This window comes from Copadichromis virginalis, linkage group LG2, assembly GCF_057382275.1.
Source record: "Copadichromis virginalis isolate Kocher_CV1m ecotype Utaka linkage group LG2, C_Virginalis_male_GT1.1, whole genome shotgun sequence".
Lineage (NCBI taxonomy): Eukaryota > Metazoa > Chordata > Actinopteri > Cichliformes > Cichlidae > Copadichromis > Copadichromis virginalis.
This window is the reverse complement of record NC_140619.1, coordinates 29,663,538-29,679,055: the sequence shown is the minus strand read 5'-3', so window position 1 is coordinate 29,679,055 and position 15,518 is coordinate 29,663,538. Positions and strand designations below refer to the sequence as shown.

Sequence of the window (15,518 nt, the reverse complement as noted above, 5' to 3'; positions counted from 1 at the left end):
TGCTGTTAATGAAACTCAAGCACATTAAAAAAAGGAAAACTTTCTGTAATATTTCTGTGATTTAATTTTCTCACTCTCCATTTTCACAGTTTATTACCGAGCTGCATTTCTAAGCCTGACGCATGTCCAAAGTTCAGCGGAAATGAAGATGATTGGTCTCACCTCTGCGGATGTTTCGATATTATTGTGCCTTTCAGAGGCCAATTGACACTGCCTCATTAATTTGTTGAGCATGATATGCTGACTGCCCCCCCACCCCCAACACGTCGCCTCTCTCTCACACACACACACACACACATTGTTCCTCCACCCCTCTACCACTTGCTCTCAAAACAACTTTCTGTTTGCTGTGTGACTTGTGGCAAAAAGCCTGTAAACAAGAAAGAAGAAGGAGCGCGGAGACGCACAGAAAGGGAACGAGGAACTCAGCTGTGTCAGCTCTGGATGCTGGAAACTTCTGACTCAGGGAAGTTATTAGATCCAAGCTGAAGACATCTGCAGGTGAAAACACTGGAAAGAAATATGGGCTGCTTCTATAATTCATAATTCTGTGTTTCAAGTTAGAGTGACTCTTTACTTTTAATACATGCACCAATGAAATTCTTTCTCGGGGTATGTCATTCTTTAATTGTTTTTATGATCTCAAGTTTTAATATTTCAATTCTGGTTTTATTACACTGGTAATAATAATGGAAACAGTTTGTTCAGTGTTTTTCTTGATCATTCAGAAAGAAGTAAAAGATGAAATTCAGTGATAGCAACAGTTGCTTCTTTGGGGGGTTTTGTTTTTAAGCTCGCACCCATCACTACAAATCAGGTTTTTTCTTCCTGCGCTAATAAGTAACAATGTTTAAACTCCAGGTCTGAGTTGATCAAGGATGTTGTCCTACCTTATGCTGTGGCTTGTGGCCTCCACTGCTTCAGGTAAGCTCTGAAAAGCAACAATTTCAATTGCTGTGATTTTGCCCCCTTATATCAGATGTTTGCTTTTCATTTTTGTCTTGTTTTTGAAAACTAATGTGGACTTACATGTTAAAACCACAATTTGTTAGATGTGAAAGATGACTGGGTAAAGCACGTAACTGTCACATTCCCCGATAGACTTAAAGAATGAAAAGTACTGTGTGAGTAAAGTTTGTGTAACACTAAAAGATTAAGTTAGTGAAATCAAATTAAATGTGCTTACAGAAAATAGCATTCATCTGTTTATGTTTTTAAATGTGAGATGTAAACATGTCAACAACATACTCATCATATTTGGAGTGATGCACTTGTACTCACAGCAGAGAAGAGCTGACAGCCTTCTCAGCTGTTGATTGTCTTCAGTTTTGGGGGTTTAGGGTTGTTCTTGTGATAATATTTAACATCACAAATATAAGTATCACCCGACAGCCATCCAATTGCAATTTCATTTATTTGCATTTTAATAGATAAAAGCATCTCTTGTTTCGCTGAGTTAGGTCTGAATGAATTAGCTTTGCTTTCTGGTTGATTATTGTATAACGTTTATAATGGGTCATATTGAGGTTGCATGAATAGCTCTTTTAAACAGCTGAAGGACTTTGGGGCAAAGGTAGCTGTTTACACTGCTGAGCAGGACATCAGAAATAAAATGCTGGCTTCACATGACATTTAATTTTCAGTGTCTTACATTGTGCTATGTGGCGAATACAAAATGCTGAACGTGGAATCTCAGTTCTGCTTCAAGATTCAACACGCACTGTAAGAAAGGCCGAATGGAAAATTTTATGACCTCTAACTGGAAAGACGTCTCAGCTTCTCCAGTGTCGGTAATTTGGCGTAATGCACTATCCAGTTTTTAAAAACGTCCAGATTCTCACCAAAGTAATCAAAGAAATCAGTGTTCTTTGTTGCAAAAAAATATGCTTTATTAACCCCTCAGGGTTTGGCCCATTACACGAAATCCCTTCCTCAGAAATGGCTAATAAATATTTCTCCGCTCTCATGTGTTTAAAATTCTTAAATGTGTCTCTAGTTTTATTTTTGATGTCAAAGGCAAAGGGTCTAAGCAAAAATTACAGCAGTAATATTTGAAGTTTCCCATAGTAACTGTTTTTTTTACCCCCACTGTTGAGATATAACAACAATGTGAAAAGCAGAAGTATCAAGTATAGATGGAGCCAAGAGTCTTCAATCTGTTTCCTGAATCATACTCTTAAAATAATTCTGAGTCACAGAGCAGATGAGATAATGAAATGGCGAGAACAAAAATAATATGCAACACAAAAAAAAATAAATAAATAAAAACCCTCAGAGACCATCAGGAACAAATTCAGTTCATTAAATCGTTTTACCCTATTTTTCTATGTCATTTTAATTTGTGCCATTTTCTTATTTTTAGCTGAGTGGAGGCGTCCAGTGATCAAGTTAAACTCCAAGGTGGTTAAGAGCGCTGAGGTGGTGGTCAGAGCTGGAAGACCTCTGGATCTGAGGTGTGAGGGTGAAGCACCTGTAATCTGGCAAACCAGACTACCCAAACACAGACGCTACATATCCAGGGGCAATGGGAGTGTCCGTACTTTTAAAGTCGAACGTCCCACCGCAGAATTCACTGGAACGTACAAGTGTTATTACACCAGCGGGTCCCATCGTGACTCCTCGGTGTATGTGTATGTAAAAGGTGAGCTTCTGTTGTTCTGCTGCAAGCTTCCTGAAGTTTGTGCTTAGCTGGATGTTTATTAGTGTTCAGGCTAAGTTTCGCATTAGTTAATTGTTTGAAAATCCTTCTTCCAGATCCAAGTCATGTTTTCTGGACCAGCAGCACATCCCTGCAGGTGGTAGCGAAGGAGGGTGAGAGCTACCTGCTGCCCTGCCTACTGACCAACCCAGAAGCTACAGACATAAGCCTGCGCATGAACAATGGCACTTCTGTGCCACCAGGAATGAACTTTACCATCTTCAGAGACCGTGGCATTCTCATCCACAGCCTTCACCCCAGCTTTAATGCTGACTACATCTGCACGGCCAGGGTCAACGGAGTGGAGATGACTTCTAAGGCCTTTTCCATCAATGTCATTCAGAGTGAGAAAAATAATTTCCCAAAGCTTTTTTTTTTTTTTTTTTTAGAATTCCTCTAAACTGAAACTTGTCTGGGGTGGCTGTAACTCAGGAGGTAGAGCAGGTGGTTCAGTCACTGGCTGCTTCTGTCTCTGGTCTGCATGCCTAAGTATCCTTGGGCAAGATGCTCAACCCAAGTTGCTCTCTGATGCGTTTATAGGATTTGAATATGTGTGAATATTAGATAGAAAGCACTTAGGTGTAGAAAAATGTGCTTTGAGTGCTCAAGTAGGCACTCAAAACACAAATATAAGAATCAGCCCATTACCACTTGTGTCTATTTTGACATTTGGGTATGATTTTTCTCTTTTTCTAGAGCTCCGTTTCCCTCCATACGTCTTCTTGGAGACAGAGGAATATGTACGCATAGTTGGGGAAGAACTCAAGATCCCATGCACAACACACAATCCCAACTTCTACTACAACGTCACCTGGAAATACACAACCAAATCAGTCAGTACAAGATATTTCTACGTTTTACAGTGATACTAATCAAAATTTTAATTTTTTCTTTTTCTTCTTTAAACATCTTTATGTATTTGTCTTCAGGTCCCAAAAATCACTGAGATAGTTCGCTCCAATGGTGAAAATCGCCTGGACATAGAGAGCACACTGACTATCGCTGCTGTGAACCTGGCAGACACAGGAAACATCTCCTGCATCGGTTCTAACGAAGCAGGGGTGAACACTTCGACCACATACCTGCTGGTTGTGGGTAAGCCACAAAAAAACACCCAACAGCTAAAACCTCTTGGAATTTATAAAGAAGAGCCTAAAGTATTCACTTTATAAACTGTTTAATGATTTCAATAAACTAAAATGTTTGTCTCTTCATTGTTTGAGCAGACAAGCCTTACATCAGACTATCACCCCAGCTGTCGCCTAAGCTGGCCCACAAGGGCCTCTCGGTCGAGGTGAACGAGGGAGACGATCTGGAGCTCAGCGTGCTCATCGAAGCATACCCCCACATCACAAAGCACAGATGGGACACGCCGACATCTCTCAACACAGCCACACAGGAGAACAAGCTCATCCGATACAACAACAGGTGGACTAAAATAGCTTCATGGGAAAGAAACGTGCAATACCCCTACTCATCATTCTGGTATCTCAGCAGTACAGTTAGAAAAGTGCGAAAATCAAGTGTACTACAGGAAGAGGAAGTTTTACTAAATTTGAGATTTGCTGTCCTTGCATTCTGTGTAAATCTGACCAGGTCATTATATTTCCTCAGGTCATGAAACTCAAAGAGGGAAGAGTGCTGTTCTCTTTTTATTTCACCAATGATGCATAGGAGCTGTCTGAATTCAAGACACCAAATTAGTCACTTCTGGTTCTGTAGATATTCCTCTTTTTCACCATTTATTTATTTTTGTTTTAGATACCATGCTATTCTGCAGCTGAAAAGAATGAATATACAGGAGCAGGGCCAGTACACCTTCTATGCTCAGAGTGAAATGACCAACGCATCCATCACATTTCAAGTCCAGATGTATCGTACGTGACAGAAACACAAACTAACATCGTTTAATTTTTTTCTTTGTCAACTGGTCGTATATCTCGATCATTCACTGTTGACTAATTATTGTTTTTCCCCCTCATTTCTTCCCACTGGCAGAGAGACCAATTGCTGTCGTGAAATGGGAAAATGTAACCACACTTACTTGCACTTCGCATGGCTATCCTCCTCCCAGAATCCTCTGGTATCAGTGTTTTGGAATCCGACCCACGTAAGTATAACTGCGCATAAAAGACCTCACCCAGTCTCTGACCCTGTGAATGAACACGAACTGTAGTGATTTTAGTGATTTCTCTCTGAGATAAGGTTAAGCACTGACGTTTCTGTCAGTTTATTGCCTTTCTCTATCTGTGCAGGTGCAATGAAAACAATACTGGACTGCAGCTGGCAATCCCTCTCCGAGCTCCTACAGTGGAGGTCCAGAGGGAGGAGTACGGGGCTGTGGAAGTGGAAAGCGTCCTCACTGTGGCGTTTTCCAACAGGAGGATGACGGTTGAGTGTGTGGCTTTCAACCTCGCTGGCGTCAGCAGTGACACTCTTGCTGTGAACGTTAACGGTGAGCACTCGATCATATGTCCATTTTAAGGCTGCTCTCTAAATTTCTAATTTCTCTAGAGTACCATTACTGGATGTGGTTCAGATCTAATCTAATGTTTCTTTCATGGAAAGAAAAAAAATGTTATTTCTCTTCTTTTCTGAGCATGTTTATTAATTATCCTCAATAAATATGCAAGTGCTAGATAAATTCTGTTTAAGGACATCAGCTTGTATGTCACACAGCCAGTCTTAATGAGGTTAACTCACATTGAAATCTCTCTCTATGAACAGACTGGCCCTTTACTTCCCTTCTGATTGGAGCGGCAGCGATTTTGACCATCCTTCTTGTGCTCCTCATTTTCCTGTTTTACAAATACAAGCAGGTAGGTTGAGTCAATTCTTAAAAAATAACATCGCAAAATAAACTGTAAGAAGCATCTCCAACATCCAAATATGACGCCCAAAAACATTTATGAAAGCAGTTACTCCATTCTTTACTGACTTTATTTTTAAGAAACCGAGGTATGAGATCCGCTGGAAGATCATTGAGGCGAGAGATGGGAACAATTACACCTTCATTGACCCCACGCAGCTGCCCTACAATGAAAAGTGGGAGTTCCCTAGAGACAAGCTCAAATTAGGTGTGCAACGTGTTTGTCAAATTGACTAAATTCTCATTATATTACATCAAAATAATAATAATTGAATATTTGATTGTAAATTGCAGACTAGGTTGAAGTCAAAATGCTCCTCTGTGTATTTTCTCTACAAACAGGGAAGATCCTGGGTGCAGGCGCATTTGGAAAAGTTGTTGAGGCCACTGCTTATGGAATGGGAAAGGAAGACAATGTGATGCGCGTAGCTGTGAAAATGTTAAAAGGTTTGGATCCACTGTTGCACTGTGAGTTTTTTTGAGTTGAGCGTGACAGATCTTTCATGGAAAATAGGACCTAACTGAGAGGTTATTGTCCACATGAGCAAGTCAGACTGACTCTGTGTAAAAGACATATTTAGACCTCTGAAAAAAAACCTGTTTCTGCAGCCCGTGCCCATTCAGATGAGAGGGAGGCTCTAATGTCTGAACTGAAGATCTTGAGTCACCTGGGTCACCACCAGAACATCGTCAACCTACTTGGAGCCTGCACCTATGGAGGTCAGAGAACGCAGATGAAACGGAAATACTGCAAAAACTTGTGTTAAAATTAGAAGTCATCCATATCATGGAAAATCCTGTTTAACTAAGCATGCAAGCGTCATAAGATAGCGGGTTTCCTCATCAGGTCCAGTGCTTGTGATCACTGAGTACTGCAGCCTCGGCGACCTCCTGAACTTCCTTCGCCAGAAGGCAGAGACATTTGTGAACTTTGTCATGAATATTCCCGACATCATGGAAAATTCTACCGACTACAAGAACATCTGCAATCAGAAGCAGTTCATTCGAAGGTACATCAGCAAACACACTTAATGAAAGAGGACATGTGAAATGTATCCAAGCACTGATATCTCTGTTTACTTTTAACAGCGATAGCGGGATCTCCAGTGAAACCTCGAGCACCTACTTGGAGATGAGACCCAGCCGCTTAGCAGAGTTGCCAACTGTGGAATCATCTGAAGGTAAGCTCGTCATCAGCCTGAGGTTTAAATTGTTGAAAATGATCAGATCAGTGTGCTGATTGCAGGATTTTATTCCTATCTGATTCTTTTCTAGACCTTGTCTGTGAGGAGAGTGGTGACTGGCCGCTGGATATTGATGACCTGCTCAGATTTTCCTTCCAAGTAGCTCAGGGCCTCGACTTTTTGGCCAGGAAAAATGTGAGTTTAACACTCCATTAACAAATTAGAAATTTGACGCTTTCTGGTTTGTGAATAAGAACAGAATGTGATTCACAAATTGTTACAGCACCGCATTTAATTTGAAATAGTACAACACAACAATGCTGAAACTTTGTTGTTTTTTTATATGACAAATTATTTCATGATTTCAATTTCATACCAGAGACAAAAAAATCATGCATTGGAAAGCAGGATGGATGTGAGGTTAACTGGTCAGAGGGCCCGGTGGCGCCAGTGTCCGGCAGCCTCGCCTCTGTCAGTGCGCCCCAGGGTCGCGCTGGCTACAATGTAGCTTGCCATCACCAGTGTGTGAATGTGTGTGTGAATGGGTGGATGACTGGATATGTAAAGCGCTTTGGGGTCCTTAGGGACTAGTAAAGCGCTATATAAATACAGGCCATTTAACTGACCGCAGGTGTAACATGATTTCATTAAGAAGCTTCCAGGAAAGGCTCAGACTTTTAGAAGTAACAATGTGGAGAGCGTCACCAAACAGTTTAGGATAATGTTTCTCTGTTTAATATTGCAGATGATGTAGATAGTAGATTATCTAAGTGTCACGGAGGAGCAGGGAGGACTCGGCGCAGACTGAAGTCTCAGAAAAACAGGTTTATTTACACACTCCAGGTGCACTATATTCAGGTGAGGGAGAAGGGGGCCAGGGTTCCCAGGGGTGCAGAGTGGGGTCGGGAAAAGCGTCCAGAGTCTCCAAACCAAAACACGAGAAATCTGCATACAGAGAACAAGGGTTAGCACGGAACTTTTACGGACAGAGCTCAAAACTGGCTGAGGCTAAAGTAGCACTGACGAGCGTTATTCAATAGTCCAGCGGCGAGGTGCTCTCAGTCACTGCCTTAAGTAGCGGGAGCAAACAGGGTGAGGAGCCACAGGTGATTGCCTACAGGTGGTGGAGGCCGGGAGCTCACAATGAGCTCCGCCCAGGCAGCGAGCAGAGAGAGAGGAGAGAGAGAAAAGACAAAACATAACATGTAGCCACACAGGGCCAGCCGAGCAGGCACGGGGACCGTGACACTAAGATACATAATGTCATTATAAAAATCATACAAGGAGCAATGGCTGATCTTTAATCCGTAAGTGACATTCCAATAAAAATAGACAACGAAGAGGAACTGTGGTTTGGCTAATTTAAAAATCTTTATGGGAACAGGGGGAGCTTTAAATGGACATAAAAATGCAAACCCACATTATGCATGTATTGCTGGAGTGTGGCTCCATAGCAAGAATTATGAATATGAGGCATTATCTGATTTAAAAAAAAAATGTGACAAAGAATGCATTTGAAATCTTTTATCTCATAAGGTGAGACAACCTGCTGTGACCAGTCCCCTTTCCATGTTTTTAAAGCTGATATCAAAATCATATATTTCTTTCAGTTTTAAAATCTTTTTTATTTCCTTTTTGCTGTTTAAAAAAAAAGGGGTCTTAATGTCTTACAAAAACATTGCTTTCAGCTTTCATTTGTTTTTACACAGCGTCCCTGTGTGTTAAACCACTCCTCTGGGCTTATGATGGGTATTTCCCATCACATATTTAGTCATAGTTTGACGTTGTACATTTCTTAATGGAGACCTTTCTTTCTAAATTAAGCCTTCCACTGATCTTATTGTCTTTCACTGGGCAAAGCTCTACAAGCAGAAACAAACTGTGTGAAATGCGTGTGTGCAGTGTATTCACAGAGATGTGGCTGCGAGGAATGTGCTCCTGACCAGTCGCAGAGAGGCAAAGATCTGTGACTTCGGTCTGGCACGGGACATCATGAATGACTCCAACTATGTGGTGAAAGGCAATGTAAGCATTTGATCTGATAAGAGCTAAATATTGCTTACATGGTATCCACTGCAAATCACTTAATTTGTTTGTGTGTTGTTTTGTGCAAAGGCACGTCTGCCAGTGAAGTGGATGGCTCCCGAGAGCATCTTTGACTGCGTGTACACCGTTCAGAGTGACGTCTGGTCCTATGGCATCCTCTTGTGGGAGATCTTCTCTTTAGGTAAGAATGCGTAAACATGTGATCTGTGCTTGTATTTATTTCATGGGTTGGTGCTGAAAATCACATGTTATTCACTACTAGGCAAAAGCCCCTACCCCAGCATGGCTGTGGACACTAGGTTCTACAAGATGGTGAAGCGTGGCTACCAGATGTCCCAACCAGACTTTGCTCCACCTGAAATGTAAGTTTGACACTTCAGCAGCATGGCTCATTCAGGGATGAGTCACTGCTTCCCCTTTTTCTCAAACACTTTATTTTGTCTGAGGCTCTTATCCTGCTAACCATCACCTGATTATCAGTTGAGTTTTACGGGCGTATCAAGTGACTATCAGCAGAGTTTTTACGACTGATACAATGACAAATAATCCAATTAAAGGCCTTCGTATCAGCTCCTGACACGTAGTTAAGCAATAGTAGGAGTAATACTATGGTTATGCTTACTAACCAGTGAGATCAGCTGATAACATGCGGTGACTTTTGACTAGTAATAGGTTAATTTAATATAACAGACTTATTAATGTAGCTGATTGTGAATAGGCGCTAGCCTCCCAAAGTTCAAACAGTCTGCTTTCTAAATGGTCTTTATGAATGAACAAAGATCCTATTTTTTCCCCTTCCTGCAGTCTCGCGGGCTATCTGACATCTGAAATAACCGACAGATGAGATAACCTCATAATGCACTTCCATTATTCATGAATTTCATTTGCTTTTGGGTTCTCCCTTGACCTCAAACCTAAAACTAAATAAGTCCAAACTCCAAACTTTGCAAGCCATCGAAATTTAAAAAAAAAAAGATTTTATTTTTTTGCGATACAGCCCTAACATCTGTGTGTGCTGATTTGCCATGGCATGTCACACTAGCCAGGAATAAATGTGCTGTGGAAATAGACTGAATCTGAGTCAGGGCCAATTCATTTCTTGTTCTGCTGTGAGTCAGGCCTCAGTTCTGCCTGTTAGCCACATGATCTCAAAGCTAGAGAGCCATGTAACTGCTATTTCATGGCAACTAAATGGAACTGGAGGGGCAGGGGTCCTTATAAACAAGTCTGTCTTTTTTTTTTAACTGCGTCACCGCCTCCATAAGCCTCTCCTTATTCATCTAACTCGGCTTTACACCACACAGTCTGAGGAGTGAAAATAAGAGTGCAAAACCCCTTTAATGTACACCATGAATTGTTTCTCTGAAAGAACTCTTTTTGATTTCAGCTACGGTATCATGAAGATGTGCTGGAATCTGGAGCCGACAGAGCGTCCCACCTTCAGCAAAATCTGTCACATGATTCAAAGGCTACTTGGGGACCAACCTGAGCAGGGACAGGTGAGTTAGTCTGCATGTGCAGTGTGGGAGAAAGCACCCAGGGAGAAAAACATGTGGCGGCCCGGCCAAGATGACCTCGGGAAACCCTGTTTCTTTTAATGCTCCTTAAGAGACAGCAAATTTAGTTGTGAAGTCCAAGACCAATTACACGATTTAGATTCTTTGCGATAATGTCTGTTTGGGTGTTGTTCCAACTGAAGATACTCACAATGCCACTATTTATGTCAGTCTAAAATATAAACTCTGTAATCATGTTTTGTATAACTCTCACCATCTTGATGATACCTCTTCCGCAGTTAATGTACCAGAATGTGCAGGAGCAGGTCACGGAGGGTGAAGGGTGTGACGAGTGCTTCGACAGCCCCTGTGACCAGTCTTGTGACCACCAAGAAGAAGAGCAGCCTCTGATGAAGACCAACAACTACCAGTTTTGTTGAAAGGCCTTACGCTCAAATCAATCAGCAAACCAATCACTCTTCAACAAGCATCAGAAAACTGGCATGATCTCTAGTTTGCAGCTTGTTTCAATTGCCGGAGAGTCGTCTTATCAGCTATTTTTTGCCTGTCGTGCCTGCTCTCCAGACAGACGAGCAGCTGCGGCAAGCATGTGACCTGCCTCTTTTGCATGCGATCCATGACTAGAAATTGCCACGTCTAAAATGAAAGGAGGAAACAATGTCAACAAGTCACACAAGGTATCAAAGGGTAGTTTATTCTAAAGATTGCTCCATGGCAGACTGTTTATTAGCCCTTCTTCTGTTCTCTATTTGAGGTCAAATCTGTCAGTTTTTCCAAGCAAGAATCCGCCTGATTCTTTTGTTTTATACTTGTGAGTGTGCTCTTAATTATCTATTGCACACCATGTTTATTATACTTTTTATTACCGCCAAAGGAGACTCAGAATTATGTGTTCTTCCATCAGGATCACTGTCTTTCATTATTTTGGGGGTACAACAGTCGGAAACACTGAATTAAAACAATGAGAGCCTTTCTTCTCTCCAGACAACTTGTGTTATATTAATTACAATCAAAAAATATAAAGCGCTCAAGTTTTTCCCTTGATTAAAACATGCTAAAGGAGCCAAAGAGGAGGCAGATAATGAGTGCAGTGTTTTCCTCGCTGGGCTTTGGTCACAGCTGTATTTCTTGTGACACACTTGCAGTAGCTGTTAGTGGGTTGCAGCATGTGATTGTTCAACTTCAATCTAATTAGTCAGCGTGATTTTAGAACAAGGAGTACGACTGAGCTGAGCAGGGAAATCGGTAGATGTCTTATGGAGCAAAAGAACAATGTTTGGTGTTTGGGGTTGATGGGGTTAGCAGGGTGCAGCTGAATCTTGTACTTTCCTGTAGCGTTACATGATAAGTTTCATGCACATGTGTATGTAGCAGTCAGCCTACACTGCCAAATGTATGAAGATTATATGATCATATAAATATATATATATATAAGCTATACGAGAGACAGAGACTGCCAATTTCTGTGACTTTGGCTACTTTAAATGTGCTTGTATCTGAATGAAACAGAAGTGAGATGTCGAATAATGTACATATAACACATGAATCAAGAATGATCTTTATTTTCACTTAGAAGAGAAACATGAATATTTCATAGATGTGTTATGTCTCGTTTTTTTCTTTTGTGCAAATGAGACAATCAACAAAAAAGCTGCAAATTAAGTTGTTGCATAACTGCAGAGGCGTTCATTAAAAGATTTATCACCGAAACTCTGTGTTTCAATGTAAAGTTTTATATTATCCAACTGAAATGTTGTATTTCACACCATTTTTTTCCTTTGTTGTTCCTAACTGTGCCGACAGAAACTGTTTCCTTCGTGTTCTTCTCTCCTCGCTTCCTGTTTTTATTGGATAACATCCAGTCCACATTTCCCACAGTGTCTGTCAACAATTGCGCAACTCTAAAATCTTTATAGGGAAGTAATAACCCGGCTTCAGTTTCTATGTCAGTCTGGACTCTTTTCCTTCTCCGTGTGGGTTCAGTTAGAAACCTATTTCATTCTCTATCAGTTTCAGACACTTTTCAGGAACTATCTTGCTCTACTTTATCAGGTGCTGAAATTTGCTCTATCAAGAAGCTGAGATATTACTGATTTTGAGCAAAGCATGATCATCATCACTATCGTCACTGGGTTGTACTCTTTTTGTCAGCTGCTGTGTGTAAAACTTTAAAAGAATCTACTCTCATATATGTGACGTGCGTTCTTACTGTGGCTTGAAACATATGACAAACTGTAAAGTATCTGTTTTGTCCACTCAAATTGTTCCTACTTTATTTTAAATGAATATAAATGTTTTATCAAGAAGCTGGTTCAGATTTGAATCTTATTTCTCATGAAAAACGTGAAAGTCGTGGAGTAAATAACAGTACTTCTGTTTACATTTTAGCTTTTAAGCATTTGCTGGGACTTCATAGATGCTTCTCTTCATGCCTTGATTACAAGAGGAAGTTCATGTGCGTAATGAGGTTCATAATTTGCTGGAAGAAATTGCGGCAATTTTTCTACACAGTCACCCATTTTCTCAGAATTAACTGGACAATTTGACAGGGTGTTATTTAAAAAAAAAAAACGAAGCAGACTTAATATCTGTTGATTCCAAGTGTCAAATTTGAATTTTATAGTTTTTCATTGTAATTTTAAATGTGATACTCAAAGAGATCTCAGTGTGAAGAACGACATCATTATACTGGAAAAAAAAATGAAGAGAAAGAGTAAAAGGTTTAGGAGTGTCCAAAGCAACAGGAATGAATGCAATGACCAGCTCAGCAACACCAACAGGCCTGAAAGACCTCAGAGGACAACTCAAGTGCATGAAGATCTTCACAACATCTAACTAAAGGAAGTCCTGAGTCAGAAGAAGTCACATTGTTTTCAAGCTCTGCAATTATGAGTGGAAATAGAGGTTTTACACCAACATACAGTATACTTAAAAAAGTTTAAGGTCGAGATATATTTGTTCGTTCATTTTATAATTGCACTTTCATGAACTTTAACGTCTAATGTGTTAACTGTGCCTGTAGAGTTTGACATGTCACGCTTTTTATTCTTGCAGTTTCTCTGACCTTGGGGTGAATTGACTCTTGGGAATACTGCCAACTGTTTTAAAGCTTCTTCTTTTTTCATAATCTTTCTCACTGTAGAATGATGAACTTCAAATTGGTCCCAGATTACAATTATAATCATTCTCTGATGAATAGCAACAGCTGTTCCTTTAACATCATTGCTGAAGTCTAAAGCCTGATGTCCTTAATGGCATTGCGTTAACACTTGAATGTGTCAACCAAGCCAATACTTTTATAGAAGTGCTCACATTAATGCTAATGAGGTGAATCAGGTGCATCTGATCATCAGCACCTTGCTGCTAAAAAATAAATAAATAAAAAATAAATTAAATGAATGTAAATTTTTTCAAACACAAGTTCCTGGGGCCCGGCAAAGGCTCCGATCTAGTCCCCTGGATAACTTTGGAAAATGTGAGGGAAGGCTTTAATTTTGGACTTCTAACTACATTTATGTATATGTAATATCTTATACAGCATTGGATATTTATTAAAAAACAAACAAACTTCCTCATGGCTTCCTCAAATTACATTAAAGTCATTTTGTAATAGATAAAAAAGGAAATCACAAAAAAGTTCATTTTTCCCCCAAAAATCTACCAAAATGTGTGTTTTTTAATGAATCCATAATAATAATACTAAAAAATTAATTCACATTATCTGTGAATTAACAAAATCTTTCAATTTTATAGTTTCTGGGCATTCTTGAAAATAAGCTAGCACAACTTTTTTCTGTAATTTTATACATTTATTTCTTGCAATTTAACTCCAAAGAGTCATGCAGATGGAGTTCATTTACTTCAGCAGCATTTCTTTATCATGCAGAAAAATATATATGGTTGAACTTGCACTTCTTTTTCTAATGTTAAAGAGGACATGAAACACTACACATATCAAGGCTAACACACATTGTGGAGCGCTGCTCTCAAAAACTGAAATAGTTGTAAGTAAGTAAACTTTATTTATTAAGCGCTTTTCACAGACAGACAATCACAAAGCACTGTACACAAATATTAAAATAAACAATAAAATCAATATACATTATATACAATGTAAAAGATCAAATGTAAATAATGTAAAAAATATAAAATATGTAGATAAACAAAAGGCTTGTTTGAACAGAGGAGTTTTTAACTGTTTTTTAAAAGAATCCACAGAGTCAAGCAAACGTAATAGTGGTAAACTGTTCCACAGCCTTGGTGCAACAGACTGAAAGGCTCTGTCCCCTTTTGTCATTAGTCGTGTACGGGGAACAACTAAGAGACTGAGTCTGTGAGCGGAGATGACGAGCAGCAGTGTATTTTATAAGAAGCTTGTATAAGTAATCTGGCCATTTAGTGCTCTGTATGTTAAAACAAGAATTTTAAAGCGAATTCTAAACTCTATTGGGAGCCAATGTAAAGAATATAAGATGGGAGTGATGTGAACACGCTTAGTAGAGCGAGTTAGTAATCTGGCTGCTGCGTTTTGTATTGTCTGGAGGCGGGAGAGAGATGATTTATCCAAGCTAGTAAACAGGGAATTACAGTAATCTAAGCGTGATGACACAAATGCATGAATGAGCTTTTCCAGTTCAGCTGAGGAAACCATATGTCGCAGTTTAGATATGTTTCTTAAATGATAGAAACAGGAACGAGACAAAGATTTTACATGAGAGTCAAGGCTCAGAGAAGAGTCAAATATTACTCCAAGATTTCAAATATTTGACTTGACAGATGGACAGAAAGAGGCAAGAACCTGACTGATTTTAGAATGTAGCTCAGGAGGAGCTATGATCATGGTCTCGGTCTTGTTAGTATTTAGAACGAGGTAGTTGCTTGAAAGCCAATCAGAAACCTGGGTTAAGCACTGGACTAGGGTGGACAGCCTATCCAGATGAGGCTTAAAGGACATATGGAGCTGAATGTCATCAGCATAAAAATGATAAGACAGGTCGCTAAAAGATTGAATGATACCAGCTAAAGGAAGCATATAAAAAGTTGTAACGCTGTCTGTGACACTGGATTGAAGAAATGCTTAAGTGGTTAAAGTGTAAGATTTGAGACTGAGCATGTGTAGCACCTTCTTATGCCTGTATAAAACATTATGTCACTGGGATGGTCTGTTGGTTGTTGCCGCTAATACATTTAAATTAGTTCATTTT

At 39.8% G+C, this 15,518-nt stretch overlaps 1 protein-coding gene across 2 annotated transcripts; it reads left to right on the top strand.

Moving 5' to 3' along the window:
* Positions 1-345: 345 nt before the first annotated feature.
* csf1ra (colony stimulating factor 1 receptor, a) lies at positions 346-12,620 on the top strand. 2 transcript variants are annotated; one of them, XM_085478139.1, is made up of 22 exons: positions 346-501; positions 862-924; positions 2,363-2,641; positions 2,755-3,042; positions 3,395-3,531; positions 3,628-3,793; positions 3,925-4,126; positions 4,460-4,575; positions 4,697-4,808; positions 4,954-5,153; positions 5,426-5,517; positions 5,649-5,775; positions 5,910-6,014; positions 6,177-6,287; positions 6,415-6,577; positions 6,657-6,748; positions 6,843-6,946; positions 8,654-8,776; positions 8,867-8,978; positions 9,060-9,159; positions 10,185-10,296; positions 10,593-12,620. In XM_085478139.1, exons 2-22 carry the CDS (start codon positions 879-881, stop codon positions 10,731-10,733), a joined length of 2,928 nt encoding a protein of 975 aa, XP_085334265.1. In that variant the 5' UTR covers positions 346-501; positions 862-878; the 3' UTR covers positions 10,734-12,620. The 2 variants fall into 2 exon arrangements, with proteins under 2 accessions (XP_085334265.1, XP_085334257.1); XM_085478131.1 differs by having other exon boundaries at positions 5,910-6,035.
* Positions 12,621-15,518: the final 2,898 nt, after the last annotated feature.

Bases quoted from the DNA above. Each gene is read 5' to 3' on its own strand.
- csf1ra (XM_085478131.1), top strand. From the start codon at position 879: ATGTTGTCCTACCTTATGCTGTGGCTTGTGGCCTCCACTGCTTCAG. The intron at 4,576-4,696 runs GTACGTGACAGA...TCCCACTGGCAG, and splicing joins ATTTCAAGTCCAGATGTATC to AGAGACCAATTGCTGTCGTG. The intron at 5,776-5,909 runs GTGTGCAACGTG...CTCTACAAACAG, and splicing joins TAGAGACAAGCTCAAATTAG to GGAAGATCCTGGGTGCAGGC.